The sequence below is a fragment of the Entelurus aequoreus genome, linkage group LG06 (genome assembly GCF_033978785.1).
Source record: "Entelurus aequoreus isolate RoL-2023_Sb linkage group LG06, RoL_Eaeq_v1.1, whole genome shotgun sequence".
Taxonomy (NCBI): domain Eukaryota; kingdom Metazoa; phylum Chordata; class Actinopteri; order Syngnathiformes; family Syngnathidae; genus Entelurus; species Entelurus aequoreus.
The window spans coordinates 44,758,188-44,782,880 of NC_084736.1; the positions used below are offsets into that span (position 1 = coordinate 44,758,188).

Below are 24,693 nucleotides of genomic sequence, written 5' to 3' on the forward strand. Positions count from 1 at the left end.
CTGCCTTGAATGCCTGAGCTAAGCTAGGGTGTGTCCGTCTTGAATATTTAATGACACATTTAGATTATCCAAAAGACATTTACCAAGTACTATGTATGGCAGGGGTCACCAACCTTTTTGAAACCAAGGGCTACTTCTTGGGTACTGATTAATGCGAAGGGCTACCAGTTAGATACACACTTAAATAAATTGCCGGAAGTAGCCAATTTGCTCAATTTACCTTTAACTCTGTTATTATTAATAATTAATGATATTTATCTTTGTGGAAACACTGATCATCTTAATGATTTCTCACAATAAATATATATAGAAACAGATAAATATCAATATGCAACACTTTATTTTTATATTTTCTCTAAGTGCACATTTTTCAAATTGAACATTTTCAAATGATCACTTCTAAGACAGTCTTGTGAAATCACAATATCCCATTTTAACTAGCTAGCCACTAACATTTTTTAACAAATCATGAATTACTTTGTACCATGTTTGTACAAATAATAACTCATGTAAAATACAAAAGTAAACTCTCAAATTTTTAAATCATGTCACACTTTGAACTGGACACCAAATCTGTTATCTGTTTCTTTGTCAGTTAGTGGGAAGCCTGGCATTGCATGCTGTCAACTAGTGTGTTGTACTCTGGTGTGTAACTTGACACTGCAACTCTGAGTGAGTCTTGCAGATGTGCATCAGTGAGGCGTGTTCTGTGTTTGTTCTTGATGAAGTTCATGTCAGAAAAGGCTGATTCACAAAGATAAGATTTTTCCTCATTGTTTGCGGAACCTTCTTAATCTTTTGGACATATTTTCATAGCAATCTGGCCTTAAGCTTAATTATGATAAATGTAAAATGTTAAGGATCGGAAATCTAAAGGGAACGTCCTTTCGAATGGAATGCAAAGTGCCTGTTTTGTGGACAGATGGACCAGTTAACATACTTGGTGTTGTTGTCCCAGAAAATCTGGAAGATCTAGGCTCAGTAAATTATGATAATCGACTAAGAAAGCTGGACAAAATTATGCAATTATGGAAAGGGAAATCCCTAACCTTGTATGGTAAAATGTCTATTGCCAACTCGTTAATTATTCCTCAATTTATTTATTTGTTTTTGTCATTACCAGCTCCATCACAAAACTTTTTAAAGATTTATGAGCGGAGGGTCTTCGATTTTGTCTGGAACAGCAAACCAGAAAAGATTAAAAGAAAGGTTTTGTACAAAGAGTATGAATATGGGGGCCTGAAACTTCTCAACCTTGAAGCTATGTGTCTGTCTTTAAAAGCATCAATTGTTCCAAAGATGTATTTAAACATTGAGTGGTACACAAATGTCCTGTTGGACAAAAAACATGTACTGTATCAAAAGAAATTGTATCCTTTTTTACAAGTGATCCCCTCCCAGAGAGTCTGCTGGGAAACATGGCGGGGTTCATAAAGGAAACAATCCACTCATAGTGGTGTTTTCAATTTTATGTGCCAGAAAAAAGAGATGATATTTTGCAGCAGTCAATATGGATGAACTCTAATATTGTAATGGATGGAAAGCCTTTCTTTTGGAAAAATATGTTTGAAAGAGGAATCATTTTTGTCAATGATATTATCAATGAGAATGGTAAAATTATGAAGTATGATGAATTTAGAGCTATGTATGGTGATGCTTGCTCAAGCTTTTCATTTTATCAACTAACTGGAGTAATTGGGAAAAGATGGAAACAAATAATTAATTATGGAACTACTAAATTATTAGTTTGTAAACCTCTAATAAGAAATTCTAGTTGGCAAAAAGGAACTAAAATAAATAGAAAAATATATCATTTTTATTTAATAAAGAAATCTTTGAAGGCTGCCTCATACAACACAAATGGAAAATGGGAGGACTTTTTTGACTGCCCGTTGCCATGGGATGCCATATTCAAACTAATCTATGAAACCACTATCGATGTGCAAAATCGTTATTTTCAAATTAAAATTATTTATAACTTCTTACCCACAGGGAAAATGTTAAAATTATGGAATATGACAGAGTCAGATGATTGCCGATTTTGTTGTCAGGAGCCTGAATCCACCCTGCATTTGTTTTGGTATTGTCATATTGTGTCTTTGTTTTGGGTGGAAGTTCAAAAAATGTGTTTAAGAATTGGTTTGTTTAATAACTCTGTTATTTTAGGAGAGTTCATTGACAATCATGATTTAGTCAATTTAATTATAGTACTCGGTAAAATGTTTATTTTTAAGGCCAAAAACAGATATTCACTTAGTATTACTTTCTTTAAAACATTTATTCAGTATTTTCTAACTTTAGAAAGTTACATGGTTGAAAACGATAATGATGCCAAAAAACATAAAAAAAAAGATGAGAAGTCCTCAAAGGCTTATTTTGAAAGTATAATTATGTTTATAGATTATATGATATCTGTTGTTGTGTTCCCTAATTTGAGTGACCTGGACATAATCTGGACTGTACATAAATGCTTATTTTGAAAATGTAATTTTGTTTATAAATTATATGCAATCTGTTGTGTTCCCTAATTTTTTTCTGTGTACATGAATGAAGGTGTGTGTTGCTGAGTCCGACTTGGACATTATCTGGACTGGGCCTGGTTTAAAAAACCCTTCAAACAAATCTAATTTCATTGACAACCTGGTCTGTTGAAGATAAGGCCCTTTTTTAAAAAATAAAATAAAATAAGATAAATAAATAAAAAACATTTTCTTGGATAAAAAAGAAAGTAAAACAATATACAAATAAATACATAAAAAATAGTAATTAATGAAAATGTTAGTGGACCAGCAGCCTATACAATCATGTGTGCTTCAGGGACTGTGTCCCTTGCAGATGTGTTGTCTATGTTGTGGGAACCAGAATATTGGTAGCAGAAAGAAATAACCCCTTTTGTGTGAGTGGGTGTGGATGAGTGTGCATGGGGGAGGTTGTTTGGGTTGATGCACTGATTGAAAGTGTATCTTGTGTTTTTTCTATGTAGATTTAATTTAAAAAAAAAAAAAAAAAACATTTTTTTTTTTTTTAGAACAGGCCCGCGGGCGACTCATCTGGTCCTTACGGGCGACCTGGTGCCCGCGGGCACCGCGTTGGTGACCCCTGATGTATGGTAAATAAGTCTGAAACATCTTATTATATCCATCATTCATAAGCGAACAGTTGTTACTGACAGCCATTTTGAAAGATGGCTGCCATGGGCGCCATTTTGAAAATTCATGGTGGCTCCATATCCAAATATTTTGATAATGCCTTTGGCTATAAGTGTACCAAATTTCATGCTTTTATCACAAAATGCACGATCGTTCTGGTTACCAGCTGCACTATTACTCTTCTCCTCTGCTGTAAAATAAGTCTGCTTTGGCATATTTTTCAGAAAAGTCCGGTTTCATCACAATTAAAACTTGCTGTGAACAGCTATTCTATTCTACGCTGGTCTGTTGCCCTGCTTTTTGCCTGCAGGCAGGACACTAAATAAAATGAATGAATTAAGCGTTGGTACACACAGACATGGTTCGCACATTTGGCTGGATCGAAAAGTTTGTAAATCGAAAAGTTGGCGAATAAAGGGGTTTGTAAATGAAGGTTCCACCGTGCGACCATTACTATTGTAATTGACCTAAAGAGCAGAGCTTGTGCACATGAAGTTGAGAATTGGTGACCAGTCATAAACCCTGCACATGAGGCCAAAGACATTGTGACCTGCATGCCTGGAAAGATTATAGGTCGACATTAACGCTCTTAATATGATTAATACTACATCCGTCTAGACCAAGCGGTGAATGGCTGAAGTTGTTTGAATTGAGGGATGTTTTTTAACTATACAGTGTGGCTGTGCTGGAATTAGTTGGCTTGGAACCAGCTGGTGGCTGAACTTGTTTTGTTTTTTCAGCGAATGTCGCTTCATAGTTTTCCAACACCAGTCCAGCTGTTGCAGTTTGCTTCAGTCAAATCTGACAGTGACATGCGCCATGTTTATTTTTCAACTAATTAAAAAAAAATAGTAGGCCTGGTCATTGAATCGATTTTATCGATGAATCCGACTTTTTTGTTGCAGACTATTTAAAAAAATCAAAAATCAATGTTTTTCTTTCATTGCACCGCATATTTTTTATCCCGAGGAGCTTCTATATCAGGATGTCAACCTCGTTTTTATTGAGGGCCACATTGCAGTTATGGCTGCCATCAGAGGGCCGCTTGTAACAGCGAATAATGTATGAATTTGCCTCTGGATTTCATTATTAATTATATAAAAATTTTTAAGTAGACTGTTCATTTTACAGTAAAAACTTTACATTTACAAAATTTATAAAATAGTGTTTTCTTTGTTTTTTTTTTGTTTTTTTACAACATTTTACAGTAAATGGAAAAACAGTACCACTGTTTTTTTGGGGGGAAGGCTTACGGGAAAAGCTGGCAGCTTAGTTGCCAGAATTGTTGTGTTAAATTTATTTATAAATGTATTTAATTGTTTTTTATATTATTTTGTGAATGGAAAAAAAGTACAAGTTCTTTTTTTATTCTGGCAACTTAGCTGCCAGTTTTTGTACCGTAAAAACAAATGTACCTTCTTTCCATTTACACTAATACACCGTTAAAAACAACAACCATAGATTTTACAGTCAAAAACTCAGCTCAGTCAAGAGAATGTTAACGCAAAAAACAGTAGTAGTTTTTTCAATTTACAGTAATATGGTGTAAACCGCCTTCCGCCCGAATGCAGCTGAGATAGGCTCCAGCACCCCCCGCGACCCCAAAAGGGACAAGCGGTAGAAAATGGATGGATGGATGGATGCTGTAAAGAACAACATAACATTTATTGTCATTTTTATTAATTTGATGGGTAGTTATTTAGACAAAAACATGTTTGGAAAGTATGATAATATACTGTAATATTTGTTGCAATATTTGATATTATTAAAGTTTAAAAGGTATGCAATTTCAAGCAGTACATTTTTTTTTTCTGCCAAAATGAAAAAAATCCATTACATTTAGTGAGAAAATATTAAGTACTTTACTGACACATATCATTTCCAGGTGTTTGCGGGCCAGAAAAATTATGTCGTGGCCCCTGGGCCTTGAGTTTGATACTTGTGTTCTATATAAATGTGAGATGTAACGTTCGCAAATGAATCAAGTCTTTTGGACAGCTCTTTTAAGTGAACGATGAGAACTGATTCCCAGTTTTGAGACGTTCGTTTGGGAACAAAAACAAAAACATTTTTTTTTATACATATAAAAATGTATAAATATATAATTTTTTAACTATTATTTTTTTTAAATTTGTATTTGTTTTTTATTTAATTTATTTTTATTTGGATTGACTTTTTGGGTTCATTATCCTTAAGGGTAGTACCATTTTGTACTCACATTTTTATTTTGTCCTAAATTTTAATTGTAGTTTTATTTATACTTTTTGTTTCCATTAATGCATTTTCTTCTTTTTTATTGTTTGTGTATTTTTTTCTATATTGTTAAAATGCTACACATTTTTTTTAGGTAAGAAAACAATTCGAACTAGTGATGTCACTGCCCAAACATGGAATTATGGCACCACCTTATGGAATGTTTACAATAAAAACACAAAACAATGTATATGTAATTATCGTCAATATTTCAGAATAATTCCCACCAATAGAGTAATATTTGTTCAAATTAAAATATTCTGATCTACATCTTATCATATAACTGATACTGGTGATTGATTCCTTGGTTAAAAAAAAAAACTGTTAAAAAAGAAACTAACTCTAATTTAGAGCGAGTCTTTTGAACAGTTATTTGAAAGGAGGGGAAATTGAAGGTAAAATGCAGGACCAGTACTAGTTTTTGTTCAAATAAAAGTGAAACTTGGTTTGAATTATCTCAGTCATTTGTATTCACTGGTTTCTTTAATAAGTAGGGAAACATTTTGAAAGAAACGCAAATCGAGCTTTTATTTTTAGGCCTTAGCGCCCAGGCTTACAGTATATTCTTATTAAGTGAAAAAAATGGTTGTTCCGTTACAAACAATTTTTTATTTACGGTACGATACGGATGTTGGAGCCTTGAGTATTTGCTGATACCGATATAGATCCGATACGATTTCAGTAGGAATTATATACAGTATTATTTTGTAGTGTGGAATGTTAGAAAAGGTTCGATCAAGTTTAATTAGTCAAACAGAGAACAATGGTATGGAAGATACTAACTTTATTTGTAATTGGACTTGTGCTGTCTTTAAATTGAAGTGGAGTTGTATTTTTTTTCTGTGGTGTCACCTACTGACCATTCTAATTCCTTAAATTAAGCTCATGCAGACACATTTGTTACTGGATACTTTGTACGTACAAGTAATATGCAAGTATAATACACTATTGTGCCAAAAGTATTTGGCCACCTGCCTTAACTCACATATGAACTTGAAGTGCCATCCCATTCCTAACCCATAGGGTTCAATATGATGTCGGTCCACCTTTCGCAGCTATTACAGCTTCAACTCTTCTGGTAAGGCTGTCCACAAGGTTGCAGAGTGTGTTTATAGGAATTTTCCACCATTCTTCCAAAAGCGCATTGGTGAGGTCACACACTGATGTTGGTCGAGAAGGCCTGGCTCTGAGTCGCCGTTCTAATTCATCCCAAAGGTGTTCTATCAGGTTCAGGTCAGGACTCTATGCAGGCCAGTCAAGTTCATCCACACCAGACTCTGTTATCAATGTTTTTATGGACCTTGCTATGTGCACTGGTGCACAGTCATGTTGGAAGAGGAAAGGGCCCGCTCCAAACTCTTCCCACAAGGTTGGGAGCATGGAATTGTCCAAAATGTTTTGGTATCTTGGAGCATTTAGGGGCGTGGTTAAGAGGAGAGTATATTTACAGCTAGAATTCACCAACTCAAGTATTTCATATATATATATATATATATATATATATATATATATATATATATATATATATATATATATATATATATATATATATATATATATATATATATATATATATATATATATATATAAATACTTGACTTTCAGTGAATCCTAGCTATATATATATATTTATTTTATTATATATATAAATAAAAGAAATACTTGAATTTTAGTGTTCATTTATTTACACATATACACACACACACACAACACTCATCCAGTCATTGTTGTACTTGAAAGTACAATGCTTTGTTAAGGGTTGAATTGTCCATCCTCTTTCTATTCTCTGTCACTATTTTTCTAACCATGATCTAACCATGCTGAACACCCTCTCTGATGATGCATTGCTGTGTGGCACGCACAAAAGTGCTTTCATCAAATGCACGAGAGTGTGGAATCTTCCATCTCTCCCTAGCATGGCCCAAAACCGGTCAATCCTTGCTTCCTGGGGAAGATCTTCCCTGGCAAGCAATTGGTACTCCAGTACTTGTACCCGGAGGCTGGTCAGGTCCAATCGCAGCTGCGGCAGACTTTTTTTTTTTGGGGCGTGGCCTCCAGCTCCGGCTGAATACCGGGAGTTTGTCGGGAGAAAATCTCTGTCGGGAGGTTGTCGGGAGAGGCGCTGAATATCGGGATTCTCCCGCTAAAAACGGGAGGGTTGGCAAGTATGGCTTAGATGCAGCTGCTCGGCCATGGAAACCCATTCCATGAAGTTCTCTGCGTATTGTACGTGGGCTAATTGGAAGGTCACATGAAGTTTGGAGCTCTGTAGCAACTGACTGTGCAGAAAGTGGGCGACCTCTTTGCACTATGCGCTTCAGCATCCGCTGACCCCTCTCTGTCAGTTTACGTGGCCTACCACTTGGTGGCTGAGTTGCTGTTCCCAAACTCTTCCATTTTCTTATAATAAAGCCGACAGTTGACTTTGGAATATTTAGGAGCGAGGACATTTCACGACTGGATTTGTTGCACAGGTGGCATCCTATGACAGTTCTACGCTGGAAATATCTGAGCTCCTGAGAGCAGCCCATTCTTTCACAAATGTTTGTAGAAACCGTCTCCATGCCTAAGTGCTTGATTTTATACACCGGTGGCCGGGCCAAGTGATTAGGACACCTGATTCTGATCATTTGGATGGGTGGCCAAATACTTTTGGCAATATAGTGTATTTCGATTATTGGGTATTTTGACAAATGTGCTATTTTAGACTGCAATATTGTTCAGTAAAGGACACTTAGTACGAATGTTTAGCTTGTGTGCTATTATGCGCTTAGCTGTTGTGTAACTGCTAGCTCCTACTAGGGTAGTCTAGCCCTATGGCCTTTTAGGTTCCATTTTATATTTACGGTATTTCACAAAGATAACAGAAAAGACCAACCTTGTGCGCTTATTGGGGGACATTAAGCGGTAACCGTCGAGTTCAGATGCGAGTCGATATAATCCGATACTTATTTTTTTCCTGATATCGGATTGATATCCATATCTAATCGGGACATTCCTGGTTAAAAAAAATAAAGTCTCTTCAGCGTCTTCACTTTTAAACCCGCCTTTCTATTTGTAGGTCGTCTAAAGAAAGAGCAGCAGGCCTTGTCCAGGATCTCCGATGAAAGCCTGGACAAGATCCCAGAGGAGGAAGAGGAAAGCCCCGTCTTTAAAGAGCTGCCCGGGGCCAAGGGCACGGATGAGGCCGTGCTGCCGCTCACAGGAGGCAGCAGCGAGAGGAATGCGCGCACCTCCAACAGCGAGCTCGCCAACCTGGCCAACGGAGGCACTGTCATGCCCAACGGCAGAGTTTATGGTAAAACATTCATTTCTATAACTTGGTGCAATGAGATGCAAATATACCATTTTGGTCTACCTGTTATGATCCGCTGCCCTGGATCATAGTTTGTTTACGTTGTTTAGTCACTTGTGTTTTCAGCACCTCTTGAGTTTGTTTGTTTCAGTTGCCATGACGGCAGATTACAGTCACCTGCCTCTGGTTAGTGTTCGGGACACGCACTTGTTGCCCAGGCACTAATCAGAGGGCTATTTAGTTTACGCGCTGGCCTCACTCGGCCTGGTGATCTTGTTTGCTCCCATGCAACAAGTTACGCTCTTGGTTACGCTCATAGTCTGCATTTTGATACTAGCATCTTTTGGCTACCCTTTTGTTTTCCGTGCCTTGGGCACCGTGCAGCATATTTTGTTCTGCAACTAGAATAAATAATTTATTCTCACCTGCAAGCCGCTTCCTGACATCCCTCTGCATCGCAAGCTTAACAGAAGATCACCAGCAAACAGTCTTTTCGAAGAGGGCGTGGCTGGTCTTAAAGGCAATGGAGAGAGAGACTCTCCGGTATTCCCCTTTGGAGCGCAAGGACCTTTTGTGGGGGCCTAACGGTTCGTTGGTCCAAATCGACTCCATCTGGCCCGGGGATGTCCACTCACAGCCAGCCCGAACGCGTCAGCGAAAGCGGAAGTCACCCAAGAAGACTTTGGCTCGCGGCAAAGACGCGCCAATCCCGCAACTTTTCCCTCCGGAGCACAGCCAGCTATAAGCAGCCCAGGATTCCCCTCAGATGTTGGGTAATTCAATCAACCACTTTTCCAAAGATTTCTCCGGATGGCCTGTCAATCACTGGGACTGCAGCTGTAGTGACGTCATTCCATTGACGCCTCCTGATGACGCGGCCCCTGATGACGCGGTCCCGTCCACTTTTGATGACGTCATAGACAAAGACATTTTTTTACATTCTGTCAATTCTTTCTGTCAGCCACTTCCTAATGACTTTAATTTGACAATTAAACATTATCAGGACATCTTTTTAAATCTAGGTCTAGTCAGTCCCAGTCACCTTCTGATTTTCAAGCTCCGCTCCCAGTTACTTTGGCCCCACCCCCTATGGCTCAAGCTCCGCCCACTCCTCTGTTTTCTCCCTCGTGGTCGTCCCTACAGTCCACTACGGGGGTGGCTCAGTTCCTGCCAGCCGAACTGCCACGCCCTGCAAGACCTTCTCTGCCTGCTGTTGCCCCAAGCCCGGCTCCGCCTCCTCTGTCTGCTGTGCCACGTGCTGCTCAACCTTCTCCACTTCCTGTTCCAGTCCAGTTATCTTCCGGGACACCCCTTGAAAAGTACAGTCCTGCTTGGGTGGATGAGTGGTACCGGAAGGTACTTATTGAACTAAAACTGGAGGAACAATCCCAAGCAGCAGAGGACACTCCGCCTGCTATTGGGGAGCATAATAGACATGTTGGACAATCAAAAGGGGAGGAGCGTACCCCCCTCCTCACCTCATCCCACCCACCCCTAAAGACTGTTCCAGACTCCACAGAACGAGTCTGGGATCCGCTTCTTGAGGGGGGGCTAGTGCGGGGTGCTTTGCTAGTGGGAAGGCACAGCTGCGCCCAGCCAAGCAGCAACCTCTAGCTGAGCCGCCCACGCCGGCAGACGAGCCGCCTGCTCCGCCCACGCCGACAGACGAGCCGCCTGCTCCGCCTCTGGCCCCGCCCACACCGGCATACGAGCCGCCTGCTTCGCCTCTGGCTCCGCCCACGCCGGCAGACGAGCCGCCTGCTTCGCCTCTGGCTCCGCCCACGCCTCCTGCTTCCACGGCGACGTCGACTCCTCCTGCTTCCACGGCGATGTCAACTCCTCCTGCTTCCACGGCGACGTCGACTCCTCCTGCTTCCACGGCGGCGACGTCGACGACTCCTGCTTCTACGGCGGCGACGACTCCTGCTTCCACGGCGACGGCGACGTCTCCTGCTGCGGCCTCGCCTACCTCGATGACAATGCCTGCCGCTTACACGCCGACGTCTGTTCCTTCCTCGTCTCCGGCGGGCCTTCCCACGGCGCCGCCACCCTCCTCGTCGCCAGCATCGTTGCCTCCGCAACCTCCAGCTGGCCAGCTGTGCAAACAGCCATCAGACGCCGGCATGCATCCCTCTCAGGGGTTAATTCTTGCACGCCCACAAATTGGAGGTAAGACTCAAAGAATGCTGAAGCTCTGGCGTCACTCCCGCCCACCTCCTCGTTGGCCATGAATGTGGCCTTTCCGTTGTCGCCCGCCTCGCCTACGGCAGCGGCGTTCCATTCGCTGCCGCCACCTGACTCGTCCCCGGTGGATTCGGGGACACGTGGCCTGGCGACCCTCCGCCAAGTCCTTCCTCCGCCCTCCCTTGACTCTTGAACTGTCGTGTAGTTGGTGGGTTTTAGTTTTTCCAGGGGACATCCGGAATCTGTTCCTTAAGGGGGGGGGGTACTGTTATGATCCGCTGCCCGGATCATATTTCTGTTTGGGTTTTCGGGTCACGTGTGTTTTCTGTTAGTCTTGGACTCATTTTGTTCCTGTCTGTGCACCTTTGAGTTGGTTACCATAGTTACATATTACTTCCACCTGCCGCTCGTGTTTCTGACGCGCACCTGTTTGTAATCACTGACAAGGTGTGTCAAGCCTGCCTTTCCCAGTCAGACAGTCTTGCTTCTTTATTTGCATCACGCGACTGCCACGTAAGTTTGTTCTTGTCTCCTAGCCCCTGCTAGTTGTCACAGTCTGTGCTAAGTGTTAGCCTTAGCTTCCGGTGCGCTCGGCACCTCATCCAGTTGCTCTGTTTTCTGTTTTGTACCTGTTTTGTGTTTTTTTTATTATCAAATCAAGTTGATACCTGCAAGTCCTGTCCAGATTCGTCCTTTGCTTATTGGGAGAACAATACCCCGCATCATCATGCGCCCCGATCATGACACTACCATTACAGTCCAGGGAGTGCAGCAGCTTAAAAAAAAAATAATAAAAAAAATTATGTCAAATTAATTGATTTTGAGTTTCTACTGTGAGTCTGAGAAACCAGAAAAGTAGCGGAGGCCCAATTGTGTTTTATTCTTTGAAAACTCCTGCTGTACTCACTCCAAATAAAACTGGTCCAGACTCAGACTACTGGTATTAAAGGACTCGGCTAGGCTTCACCACACGACATGGTGGCCCTCTGGATCGTGGTATTTCTTTCAATATCAAAAAAACAAAGGTATGGATTTGAATATGTAATTTATCTATCTTACGTTTTCTAGTGGGCTCTTCTTCTGTCATGTGTCTTTAGATTTGCATCTGTTGAGGCGAGCCAGGTCAACGTGTCATCGTCCAGGTCAATCAGACCTTGTTCGCCATTCGGTGGCCGGTGTTTGGGGCAACTAGTGACTATGTGCTCTACTGTCTAGACTGGGTCTCCACACTCTCAGGAGGCACTATCCGCAAGTCCCCACCTCTTCATCGCTGCTCCGTAGCTACCGACGCCGGTCCTCAAGCGGTTGAGGGTTGTCCACTGCTTTCGGGGCAGTTACTGGCCGGAGACGTTGGTGGGGTCATCGATGTAGTGGTGCAGCCTAGATGGTTCTGCTAACTTCCCCTGTTCTCTCCATCTCGTCTTGACCCAGGTGGCCTTGGAAGTATCAGCTGATGTTGTGCTGAGCAGCTCGTGGGCTTGCATGGCAAAGGGGCGCCGTGACTTAAGGCGCACGCTTCGTGGTGTTTCTGTGACGATCTTACGGAGGAGGTGGGATTCGCTGGTCTGTGCCTTTCGGGAGAGAGCCAGTGTGACTGCTTATCGTCTGATGTTTGCCGGGGCGATGCCAGCGAGGACGGGCAGTTGGTTTACTGGGGTCCCTTGCAGGTATCCGGAGACGGTCCGCAGGTCGCTGTTGAGGGCGACATCCAACTTCTTTACATGGGGCCTACGGCACCAAACCGGGGCCCAGTACTCGGCGGCTGAGAACACCAGGGCCAGCGTGGACATGTGCAGTGTCTTTGTCGTAGCTCCCCATGTGGTGCCGGCTAGGCGGCGTATTAGGGCGGCACGGGCACTTGTCTTTGCCTTGGCACTGTCTAGGTGTTGTTTGAATGTCAGTGTTCTGTCAAGCTTCATACCGAGGTACGTTGGAATGGGCTGGGACTGTAACCGGGCATTATCAATCAATCAATCAATCAATGTTTATTTATATAGCCCTAAATCACAAGTGTCTCAAAGGGCTGTACAAGCCACAACGACATCCTCGGTACAGAGCCCACATACGGGCAAGGAAAACTCACCCCAGTGGGACGTCAATGTGAATGACTATGAGAAACCTTGGAGAGGACCGCATATGTGGGTAACCCCCCCCTCTCTAGGGGAGACCGAAAGCAATGGATGTCGAGTGGGTCTGACATAATATTGTGAAAGTCCAACACATCAGCGAAAGTCCAGTCCATGGTGGGGCCAGCAGGAACCATCCCGAGCGGAGACGGGTCAGCAGCGTAGAGATGTCCCCATCCGATGAACAGGCTAGCGGTCCACCCCGGAGCAGAGTAGAAAAGAAAAGAAATGAAACGGCAGATCAACTGGTCTAAAAAGGGAGTCTATTTAAAGGCTAGAGTATACAAATGAGTTTTAAGATGAGACTTAAATGCTTCTACTGAGGTAGCATCTCTAACTTTTACCGGGAGGGCATTCCATAATATTGGAGCCCGAATAGAAAACGCTCTATAGCCCGCAGACTTTTTTTGGGCTCTGGGAATCACTAATAAGCCGGAGTTCTTTGAACGCAGATTTCTTGCCGAGACATATGGTACAATACAATCGGCAAGATAGGCAGGAGCTTGACCGTGTAGTATTTTATACGTAAGTAGTAAAACCTTAAAGTCGCATCTTAGGTGCACAGGAAGCCAGTGCAAGTGAGCCAGTATAGGCGTAATATGATCAAACTTTCTTGTTTTTGTCAAAAGTCTAGCAGCCGCATTTTGTACCATCTGTAATCTTTTAATGCTAGACATAGGGAGGCCCGAAAATAAAACGTTACAGTAATCGAGACGAGATGTAACGAACGCATGAATAATGATCTCAGCATCGCTTGTGGACAAAATGGAATGAATTTTAGCGATATTACGGAGATGGAAGAAGGCCGTTTTAGTAACACTCTTAATGTGTGACTCAAACGAGAGAGTTGGGTCGAAGATAATACCTAGATTCTTTACAGAGTCGCCTTGTTTAATTGTTTGGTTGTCAAATGTTAAGGTGGTATTATTAAATAGATGTCGGTGTTGAGCAGGACCGATAATCAGCATTTCCGTTTTCTTAGCGTTGAGTTGCAAAAAGTTAGCGGACATCCATTGTTTAATTTCATTAAGACACGCCTCCAGCTGACTACAATCCGGCGTGTTGGTCAGCTTTAGGGGCATGTAGAGTTGGGTGTCATCAGCATAACAGTGAAAGCTAACACCGTATTTGCGTATGATGTCACCTAGCGGCAGCATGTAAATACTAAAGAGTGCAGGGCCAAGAACCGAACCCTGGGGAACTCCGCACGTTACCTTAACATAATCCGAGGTCACATTGTTATGGGAGACACACTGCATCCTGTCAGTAAGATAAGAGTTAAACCAAGACAAGGCTAAGTCTGACATCCCAATACGCGTTTTGATACGCTCTAATAAAATATTATGATCAACAGTATCGAAAGCGGCGCTAAGATCAAGAAGCAGCAACATAGATGACGCATCAGAATCCATCGTTAGCAATAGATCATTAGTCATTTTTGCGAGGGCTGTCTCCGTAGAGTGATTTGCCCTGAAACCGGATTGAAAAGGTTCACAGAGATTGTTAGACGCTAAGTGTTCATTTAGCTGCTGTGCGACAATTTTTTCGAGAATTTTCGAGATAAACGGAAGGTGGGACACCGGCCGGTAGTTCACCATGAGGTCAGGATCGAGGTTAGGTCTTTTGAGTAGAGGATGAATAACTGCTTTTTTGAATGCTAGGGGAACAGTACCAGAGGAAAGTGATAAGTTTATAATATTTAACACTGATGGACCTAATAAAACAAAAAGCTCCTTGATAAGTTTCCCAGGAATTGGGTCAAGTAAACATGTTGTTTGTTTTGTCCCATTTACACATTTTAACAATTCCTCCAATGTTATTTCATCAAAGAGAGAGAAACTATTTTGGAGGGCAATGTCCGTCGTATATACAGTCGTATTTGTGTTAATAGAACCCAGTTGTAGCTGAGATGCATTGTCTTTAATCTCTTTTCTTATGACTTCAATTTTCTTATTAAAGAAATTCATAAAGTCATCTGCTGAGTGGGTGGAGCTACTGGGAGGAGTCCCTTGTTGGGTTAGCGATGCTACTGTACTAAACAAAAATTTAGGATCATTTTTGTTGAGGTGGATGAGATTTGAGAAATATTAAGCTTTAGCTGAGGTAAGCATGCGTTTATAAGTTATTAAACTATCACTCCATGCTTGATGGAAAACCTCAAGTTTAGTCGCACGCCATTTGCGTTCCAGCTTTCTACATGATAATTTCTGGGCTTTAGTTTCTTCTGTAAACCATGAGGTTCGCCTTTTAGGGGCCCTTTTTAGCTTTAGCGGTGCTACACTATCAATGGTGTCGCGCAGGGCGTCGTTAAAGCTGTTAGTGAGGTTATCAATAGAGCCCACATAATTTGGGAATGGTGCCATTACCGAAGGCAGTAGGTCAGTAAGAGTCGTCGTTGTGGCAGTATTAATGTTGCGGCTGCTGTAGTAGTTATTATTATTATTATTAGTTTGTTGACAATGAGTCAGAACTTCGAATTTTATAAGGTAATGATCGGACATTACTTTAGTGTACGGGAGTATCGTAACTTTAGAGGTGGTGACACCCCTGACGAGCACTAGATCTATCGTATTACCGTTGCGATGCGTGGGTTCATTTATTATTTGTGTAAGACCACAGCTATCAATTATAGTCTGGAGCGCCACGCATGGAGGGTCCGATGGGGTATTCATATGGATGTTAAAGTCTCCCATTATGATTATATTGTCGGCGTGCGTCACTAGATCAGCAACGAACTCTGAAAATTCATTGATAAAGTCCGAATAGGGCCCTGGGGGGCGGTAGATGACAGCCAGGTGCAGAGGCAGCGGTGTGACAAACCTCACAGTAAGCACCTCAAACGAGTTATATTTATTATTTAGGTCCGAGGTAAGGCTAAAGTTTTTGTTGTATATTAGTGCAACACTCCACCCCTTTTAATGGGGCGGGCAATATGCGTTCCCGTATAGCCAGGAGGAGACGCCTCACCCAGTGCAAAAAATGTGTCTGGTTTGAGCCAGGTCTCGGCTAGACCAACGACATCAAGATTGTTGTCTCTGATGACTTCATTAACTAATAACGTTTTGGAAGACAATGACCTTATGTTTAAAAAGCCCATATTATAGGTACTGGGCTGTTTTGAGGAGTTTTTGTTGAAAGTATCCGTAGTAGCAATATTAATAATGTTACGTTTATTATGCGTAGTGCACTTTAAATAATTTCGACCATATCTAGGAATTGATACGACAGGAATTTTTAGATTGTTTGCCACCTCAGTAAAATGCATGTCCACCTCTGACGCAGAAAAAACATTATGTGAGTTGTATATTATTCTAAGAGAATTGCTATGTGTGCAGGGATTATCCAGCCTGGCGCTGGCTAGTTCTAGCTTAACAGACTCCTTATTAGCGCTTCTTTGTGGATTAGCATTTAGCTTTTTCGTTAGCCCCGCTAACAACAACGCATTTAGCTTTGTTGTTAGCCCCGCCCAACACCCCCGCTTCTGCTTCCGAGCGCATCGCTTACGTCTCTTTCGTTGACGGTCTCCGCTGGTAGTGGACGCCGCTGCTTCAAAGGCCACTGCTGGATGTAGCTCGCGAAGAATTCCCAAGCTAGCGAGTAGGTCCACCGTACACGCATCTTTCAGCCCAAAATGGCCCGATCTCTCCACATCCAGAATCGTAAGTCGGTCGTAAGTGATCACGGAGTGAACACGCTGTGAGCCAGCCATGAAATTGACTGAATTGAGGGGTATTTTTGCCAAATCGGTCTACACTTCCAGGAGCGCTCGCAAGAAGCCGCTGCCTTGAAGCGCCGCCATCTTGGAAAATCTACCATGATGTTCATTCCACGGGCTGCTTCCATGTTGTTGAGGTGGAACATTGAAGATGTTGTCTTACCCATGCTGAGCTTGAGACGCCAGTTCCTCAGGTATGAGGACAGGGTGTTCATGTCCTCAGAGAGGCCCTGTTCTGCTGCTTCCCAGCATGGCTTACTAAGTAGGATGGCCAGATCCTCTGCATAGCCATACTTCTTTGACTGAGTTGCAGGTAGGTCATGGATGTAGATGTTGAACAGCATTGGTGCCAGCACTGAGCCCTGTGGGACGCCATTCTTAAGTTTCCTCACCCTGCTGCATTGGCTATTGCTGGTGTGTAGCCGGAAGCTGCGGTTGCTCATCATCTTCATAATGAAGCTCACCATATGTTTGTCTGGGATGGTTTCCAGAAGTTTGATTTGTAGCCCACACATCCAGACAGTGTCGTATGCAGCTGTGAGGTCCAAGAAGACAGCGCCAGCCTTCTCCCCTGCCTGGAAGTTGTCCTCTATGTCTTGACACAGAAGGTTCACCTGGTACGCCGTGGACCTACCGCTTCGGAAGCCAGCCTGTTCTTTAGGCAGCTGGGGGTCGATCACCGGGTTGAGACGTGCATGGAGGAGGCGTTCCAAGATCTTATATGGAACACACAGCAGTGAGATGGGCGCCAGATCTTTGGCAGCTTCAGACATCGGAGACACACGGAGAGGAAGGAGCACAGCCAGACGGTTGCCTTCTTGCCTTGATGTTTTATGTATTCCGGATGGATGCCGTCGATGCCTGGTGCCTTACCCGTTTTCAGCCATTGGATGGCCTGCCCGATTTCTTGTGTTGTGAAATCATGGGATAGGTTGAGACCACAGCCCGGTGTGCAGCTCATGGACTCTTGCCGATGTTCTTCTAGTGAAGTCCTTGTCTGCATTGGGGAAGCGGCCGTTGCTCAGAAATAGTGACGCGATGGAATTTGCAGTAATGGGACATTGTGCTGGGGTTGTCGACCTGCCCATCAGCTTTTTCAGAGTGTGTGTAGTCGATTGATTCCACTGTCTCCGTCTATCTTTGCCTGCGTTTCTCATTTAGTCTGCAGATTAAGTTGTTCGCTGCTATATCCCTGTTGTCGCTAGTTTGTGATTCTGTGTTGGCGCGAAGTAGATCTTCACGTTCGTCATCCCAGCAGGGTACATAGGCTTTCGTATGCCGCGGGGGATGTTCTTCTTGGCGGCAGCCAGCATCATCTTGCAGTATGAGTCATAGGCGATGTCCAAGTTGGTGGGGCGCGGGTGTGGGAGACCAGACACTGCCTTGTTCACTTGCTATGTGAAGCCTACCCAGTTTGCTTTCCGGAGGTTCCACCTCTTCACATCCTTCCCTTCCACAGGCTGGACCAGAGATGGAATGGTTATGAGCGATGGTCAGTGGTGTGATCGGGGGAATCTGTCCAGAATGCGTCTTACTGGTAGCGGTTCGTTGTTGTGACATTTTGCAAAGGCCAGGTCCGGGTTGGTGGTGCTCTTCCAGCGTGCAGAATAGAAAGTGTGTGCCTCCTTTTGGTCGTATAGGAGTAGTCGCATCAGTGGCCGAGGCCCATTCTGCTGGGAATTTACCCTCAGCGTTGGAGCTGTTGTAGCCCCAGTCTGTGTGCTGGGTGTTGAAATCACCAGCATACACGGCGGGGGCTGGGACATCTGGCACAGATGTTGGGACGAACCTACTCGGAGGCGGCTTGCAGATGTTGACGATGGCGGTGTCTTGCACTTTAGTTGTAATCCATTCTACCTCTGCATCGTTTGCGGACTGTGCTATGGCTGACCAAGCCATGTCGTTACGAACGAATGTAGCTATGCCGTGATGTTTGTCGGCGGTTTGACCAGCCAGGGTTTACCCAGGGAGCTTCAGGAAGTTCTTGTTTTCAATGCGAGTCTACTGCAATAGAACTATAGTCGCCTTGTTTTTAGTGGTGATCTGTTCGATGACGTTGAGTTTAGCGGTGGTAAGGCGTTCAACGTTGAGCTACAGTAACGCTAAACCAACTACCGTATTTTCACTATCTTGATGAAGATGGCGCCGCTGTAGTGGCTGCTGTTGGCAGGAGCTCTGTGCTCTTGTGTCATCCTTTTGTGTTTCTCTCTTGTTTTCATGTGTTATTATATATATATATATATATATATTTATGTATTTATTTATTTATTTTTTGCCTTTTGGTTCGGGAACCTTTGGGACTGTGTGACAAGGGGTGGCACTTCGTGACTTCTGCGGTGCTTTTTTGTGGACTTCTGGATCTGCCTCCCGGGAGCCTTTTGGCCATGGAGACCAGCTGCTGGGTCTCTGCCACACCAGAGTCCGTTTGGAGAGACTGGAGGAGATACAAGACAGGGCTGCGGAGCTAGCGCTGAGCTCCGGAACGGACAGGCTTCACAGTGTTTTGGCTGAATGAGCAGGTATCGGACACCTCGATCTTGTTAGACGCATCCTCGCTCATCCATGCAGACTAGACACTGGCCGAGTTAGTGGGCGGCCAGAGTGGAGTCGGCTCTCTTGGTTGCTTTGTTGGGTCTGCTCCTGTCTCTGGCCATGCTCCCTCCACCCCAGCAGACGATGGCGTGAAACACCGCAGAGGCCACCACAGTGTATATGTTTCTTTTACTTTTTATTCATAGCTGTATGTAGAAGAGGCTGGTTTCATCAGCTCTGCTCTTTTAATGTCTTTAATGTCCTTTGTGTTCATTGATGTTTGATGTTTCGCTCTTACACACATGTAAGAGGGATGTGTGCTATGGCGATACGTTGTTTTTTCCCTTGGTCTCAGTCTGGACCCCCTCTCCAGGGGCCCAGGCTTAGAACAATTTTATTTTTTTCTCACCCCCCCTCATTGTTTACCTGTATCTCACCTTTTTTGTAAGGGGCGCCGGAAGTTGGCAGACCCGTCAGCGATCCTGTTCTGTCTCCCTGTAATGTTTGTCTGCTCTTGAATGGGATTGTGCTGAAAATTTAAATTTCCCCTTGGGGATTAATAAAGTATTTCTGATTCTGATTCTGATTCTGATATGGCGCACCTAAAAACCTCCAATTTTCTCAAAAGTTGACAGTGCGCCTTATAATCCGGTGCGCCTTATGTATGGACCAATATTGAGCCACAACAGGTCTCACAACTACGGTAAACACCTGCTGACTTAATTTTCCCCCGTAGAAGAAGAAGCGCGCGGTGCATGCTGGGATATATGACTGCGCTAGGCGTGCCGTTTCATTTCCATTGTAGCTGAGATAGGCTCCAGCGCCCCCCGCGACCCCGAAGGGAATAAGCGGTAGAAAATGGATGGATGGATGGATGTAAAGACCCAAAAATGGCTCCTATTAAGAGACACGCTTACGACGCAGAGTTTAAACTCAAGGCGATCAGTCACGCAGTAGAACACGGGAATAGAGCAGCAGCGAGAGAATTTAACATTAACGAATCAATGGTGCGGAAGTGGAGGAAGCAACAAGATGACCTGCGCCAAGTAAAGAAGACTAAACAGAGTTTCCGAGGGAACAAAGCGAGATGGCTACAGTTGGAGGACAAACTCGTACAGTGGGTTGTTGAACAGAGAGCAGCAAGTACAAGTGTCAGTACAATCCCTATTCGAATGAAGGCAACAGCGCTAGCAAGCGAACTTAACATTAATGTGTTGTGTGACATTAACGTTTGAGCAACATTGTGTTATTGATACATTGTTATTGCTTTGCACTATTTCGAGTGTTACTATATTGTGATTGCACTAACGTTTGATTTACCGTAACAGTATCAGACTGTTTTTTACATCGAGGAAAAGTTCCCCTCCACTATGTAATATAAATGTTGCACTACATGTTATACCTTGCTGTTGTTAAAAGATAAACGAAATACCACGTCACTGACTTTACCGCGGGGAAAATAATAAAACAGCTGTTTATTCATTTTGGGAGTGAACAGAGTTGTCAGAACGCTGGTTTGTAATCTATTAATAAAAGTTTGACTGACCTATCTGACTGTTTTGTTGACATTCCCTTTAGCGCAGCTCCATCTAATGGATGCATAACGTAACCCCAGCCTCTACTGTAGCGTCTATTCTATGCGCTTTATAATGCGGTGCGCCTTATAATGCGGTGCGCCTTATATATGAACAAAATTTGAAAATAGGCCATCCATTGAAGGTGCGCCTTATAATCCGGTGCGTTTTATAGTGCGGAAAATACGGTAGGCTTTTTGCGGTCTGCAGATGTGGTAAAGACATTAGTTTCGCTTTTGTAGGCTTTTTGAACCTGTAAGCTACTCGTGGGGGAGGCCGCGTCTTTGTCTCCCCCTTCTAAAGGAGTGGCCTGATATAACGTTTTCACTGCCGATACTGGAGCCCTTAATTGGCCAAAACTGATATTGATCCGATACGATATCGGCAAAAAAATCTGAGTGCATCTTTTTATTATTTTGTAGTGTGGAGTAGGGTTGTACTGTATACTGGTATAGTACCGCAGTAATAATTAATCAAAAACGGTACTATACTCTGTTTGAAAAGTACCAGTTTCCTATTGTATTTATTTTTTTAACGGTCATCAGGACGGCACATTGGAATAATGCAATCACTTTGAATTTTCCCTTTGAACTTTCTCCCACAGGTCGCACCCACTCGATGACCAACGGCTGCCTCAAGTCGCCAGTCTCCAACGGCAGCTTCACCTTCGACGGCCACATGCGCAGCGACGGCCAGGTGTACCACACCGTACACAAGGACTCGGGTCTGTATAAAGACCTGCTGCACAAGATCCACCTGGGCCGCATGGACGACAACGAGCGGCCGGGCGCCAGCGCGGGCCAGCCCGACAACAACTACCGCCTGCTGCGCCGCAACAACAGCTACACCTGTTACACGGCGGCCATCTGCGGCATGCCCGTGCAGCCGCTCATGCGCACCGAGTCCCGGGACGACAGCGAAAAGTTGGTGGGTGAAAGCGGCGGCGTCCCCAGCAACAGCGTGTCCTACTCCAAGAAGCGGGTGCGCTACGACAGCTACTCGTCGTACTGTAATGCCGTGGCCGAGGCGGAGATCGAGGCGGAGGAAGGCGGCGTGGAGATGAAGCTGGCCACCGAGCTGGAGGGGTTGGAGGAAGAAGGGGGCCCCGCCCCTGAGCCCCTGGATGACTTAGCTGAGGAGGACCACGAGGAGAAAGACAAGCCTGAGGTCTTCCAGCTTTTCCACTTCCTGCAGATTCTCACCGCCTGTTTCGGCTCCTTCGCTCACGGAGGCAACGATGTCAGGTGCTGATATCGCATACACAGTGGAACCTCGATTTACAAACTTAATTGGTTCTTCAACGGGGTTCATAAATCGAAAAGTTCTTATAGTGAAGCACATTTTTTTAAAATATGAATAATGGGTTCCAGTTTTGACAAAAGTCTCTCTTTTAGTGAAAGTTTGTACACTTTGAACACAATATAAAGCAGGGGTTCTTAACCTTTTTTACCTCGGGGCCCAACTTTTCTACTACTGAAGGGCGCGGGATCCACTCAGTATTAACACTGAATTGGTAATTTTACGTTTGTTTTTTAATCATTTGAAAGCATGTGTTAATCACAAAGATGATTGTTTATTTAACACATTAACCATAGGCTTTGGTCCGGCAGATTAGACAAATACATACTGTACATACATGAAACATTTATTTACATACAATTACGTATATAAGTAATAATGAATATTGTTTTTACAATAAATTTCAATTGCAAAAGAAAACACAGCTTCAGCACTTTAGTAATAATTTTTGCACTTAAAAAATTCTTTAAGACTTGACCTCCAGACGTCTTTTTTTGTTTGATACAATCATTACTGCCATAAGTGGTGTAAAAGTGTATTACAAATGAGTACCCCTACGGCCCATACGCACCACAGCTGATAAACAGATGTGACTTGGTGGCCCTCTCGGGGGCGCCCGCGGCCCAACAATGGTTAAGAAACACTGATATAAAGTGCTATACAGCAGTGGTCCCCAACCTTTTTGTAACTGCGGACTGGTCAACGCTTGAAAATTTGTCCCACAGACCGGGGGCTTTTGGTGCCCTCACAAATTATCCGAAATCACAAAAGCCTTAATTTTAACAACCATATTGCTACGATAATAAACATTTTAAAAAGTTAAATCCATTTAAAGTAAATTAACATCGGCAAAGGAGCAACTCACGAGAGGAGAGAGAGAAAAGCAGAGCGTTTTTTGTGTGTGGACAAGGCCCCACTGAACAAGAAGTAGTAGCTATAAGGCCGCTTTGGCGTGTTTTTCCAGAAAAGTCCGGTCTCATCTTAATTAAAAACTTGCTGTGGTACGAAGCCTGCTTTCTCAATCTCTTCAATACGAGCAAGCACAAAACGGCTGCCAGCGGGACACAAAATGAATGATGGTTCCCACACAGAAGCAAATTTGGCTCAATCTAAAAGTTAGTGAACCGAAAAGTTCTCAAATCGAGGGTTTCGTAAATCAAAGTTCCACTTCAGTGCCCCAATGAATCACAGCCTCTTCCCCAGTTTTTGAACTTTTTGGTGTAAATCTTGTCTGCAGTAATGCCATCGGACCCCTGGTGGCGCTGTGGATGATCTACGACCAGGGAGGTGTGATGCAGGACGCCGCCACTCCCATCTGGCTGCTGTTTTATGGCGGCATAGGCATCTGCGCGGGCTTGTGGGTGTGGGGTCGCCGGGTCATCCAGACCATGGGGAAGGACTTGACTCCTATCACCCCCTCAAGGTGAGAGAGGACACACAGAGTGAGGTTGGCCAGCGCGTGTGTGTGGGTGTGTGTGGTTGGTTGGATTGTGGCTGGTATTCCCATAAAGCTTGGAAATGTCCAATTGTATCCGGTAAACCTTGGACAGTAGGTATTTAGAGACGAAAGTCAAATCAAAACTTCTTTAGGTAAAAAGTTAATTAGATTCATTGTTGCCTCAACGACCTCTTTTTGGACTTTTCGGGTGTTATCTCAGAAAACCAAACAAAAATGAGTGAAGTTACAGAGGAACCTCGAATTACGGACTTAATTAGTTCTAGGGCTGCATCAAACAATTATTTCTTGAAAGGACTACCGTACTTTCCGGACCATAGGGCGCACCGGATTATAAGGCGCACTGCCGATGAGCGGGTCTAGTCGGGGTTTTTTTCCATACAAAAGGCGCACCGGATTATTGGGCGCATTAAAGGGGTCATATTATTATTATTTTTTTCTAAATGTAAAACACTTCCTTGTGGTCTACATAACATGTAATGGTGGTTCTTTGGTCAAAATGTTGCATGGATGATGTTTTACAGACCATCTTCAAGTCGCTTTCTGACAGTCGCTTCAGGATGCGCCGTTTTGTGGGAGGTCTTTTTTTTTTTACGTGGCTCACCTTCGGCAGCGTCTTCTCCCCGTCATCTTTGTTGTAGCGGTGTAGCGTGCAAGGATGAGAGTGGAAGAAGTGTCAAAAGACGGAGCTAACTTTTTTAATGACATTCAGACTTTACTTAAATCAATAACGGAGCAGCATCTCCTCATCCGTGGCTCACTAGTACAACAACATCGCCGGAAATGTGTCCCGTGAAACCCCGTCCGACCGGAACTCTCTAATAACTAAAGTTCCTTGGGTGAATTATGTAAACTCACTACACCGGTATGTTTTAGCACTTTCATGGCGAGTTCACTGACAGATATAAGTAAGAACTTTACACTACTTTATATTAGAAAGGACAACAGCGGAGGATGAATGTCCCATAACAAGAAGATCGAGAAAAAAGAAAAAGGCGTCGGCACGGACGGCGCAAATTTTCAGGACTTATGCAGATCCCAAATACAGATCAGAAGGTAAGAAAAGTTGATTTTGCATAATTTTGCGAAACAAAACGCCAGATAATATGT

General features: G+C 43.6%; 1 protein-coding gene across 9 annotated transcripts in view; it reads left to right on the plus strand.

Moving 5' to 3' along the window:
* The window catches only part of slc20a2 (solute carrier family 20 member 2), a 201,968-nt gene that overhangs the window by 129,943 nt on the left and 47,332 nt on the right, over window positions 1–24,693 (plus strand). For all 9 annotated transcript variants that reach the window (XR_009826552.1, XM_062050770.1, XM_062050772.1 and 6 more), the window contains 3 exons: window positions 8,464–8,700; window positions 21,433–22,072; window positions 23,365–23,550. Coding sequence is in view for 8 of the 9 variants with exons in the window: in XM_062050770.1 (XP_061906754.1) it covers window positions 8,464–8,700; window positions 21,433–22,072; window positions 23,365–23,550 (1,063 nt within the window). In the remaining variant the exon portion in view is untranslated. The remainder of the gene's footprint in view (window positions 1–8,463; window positions 8,701–21,432; window positions 22,073–23,364; window positions 23,551–24,693) is intronic.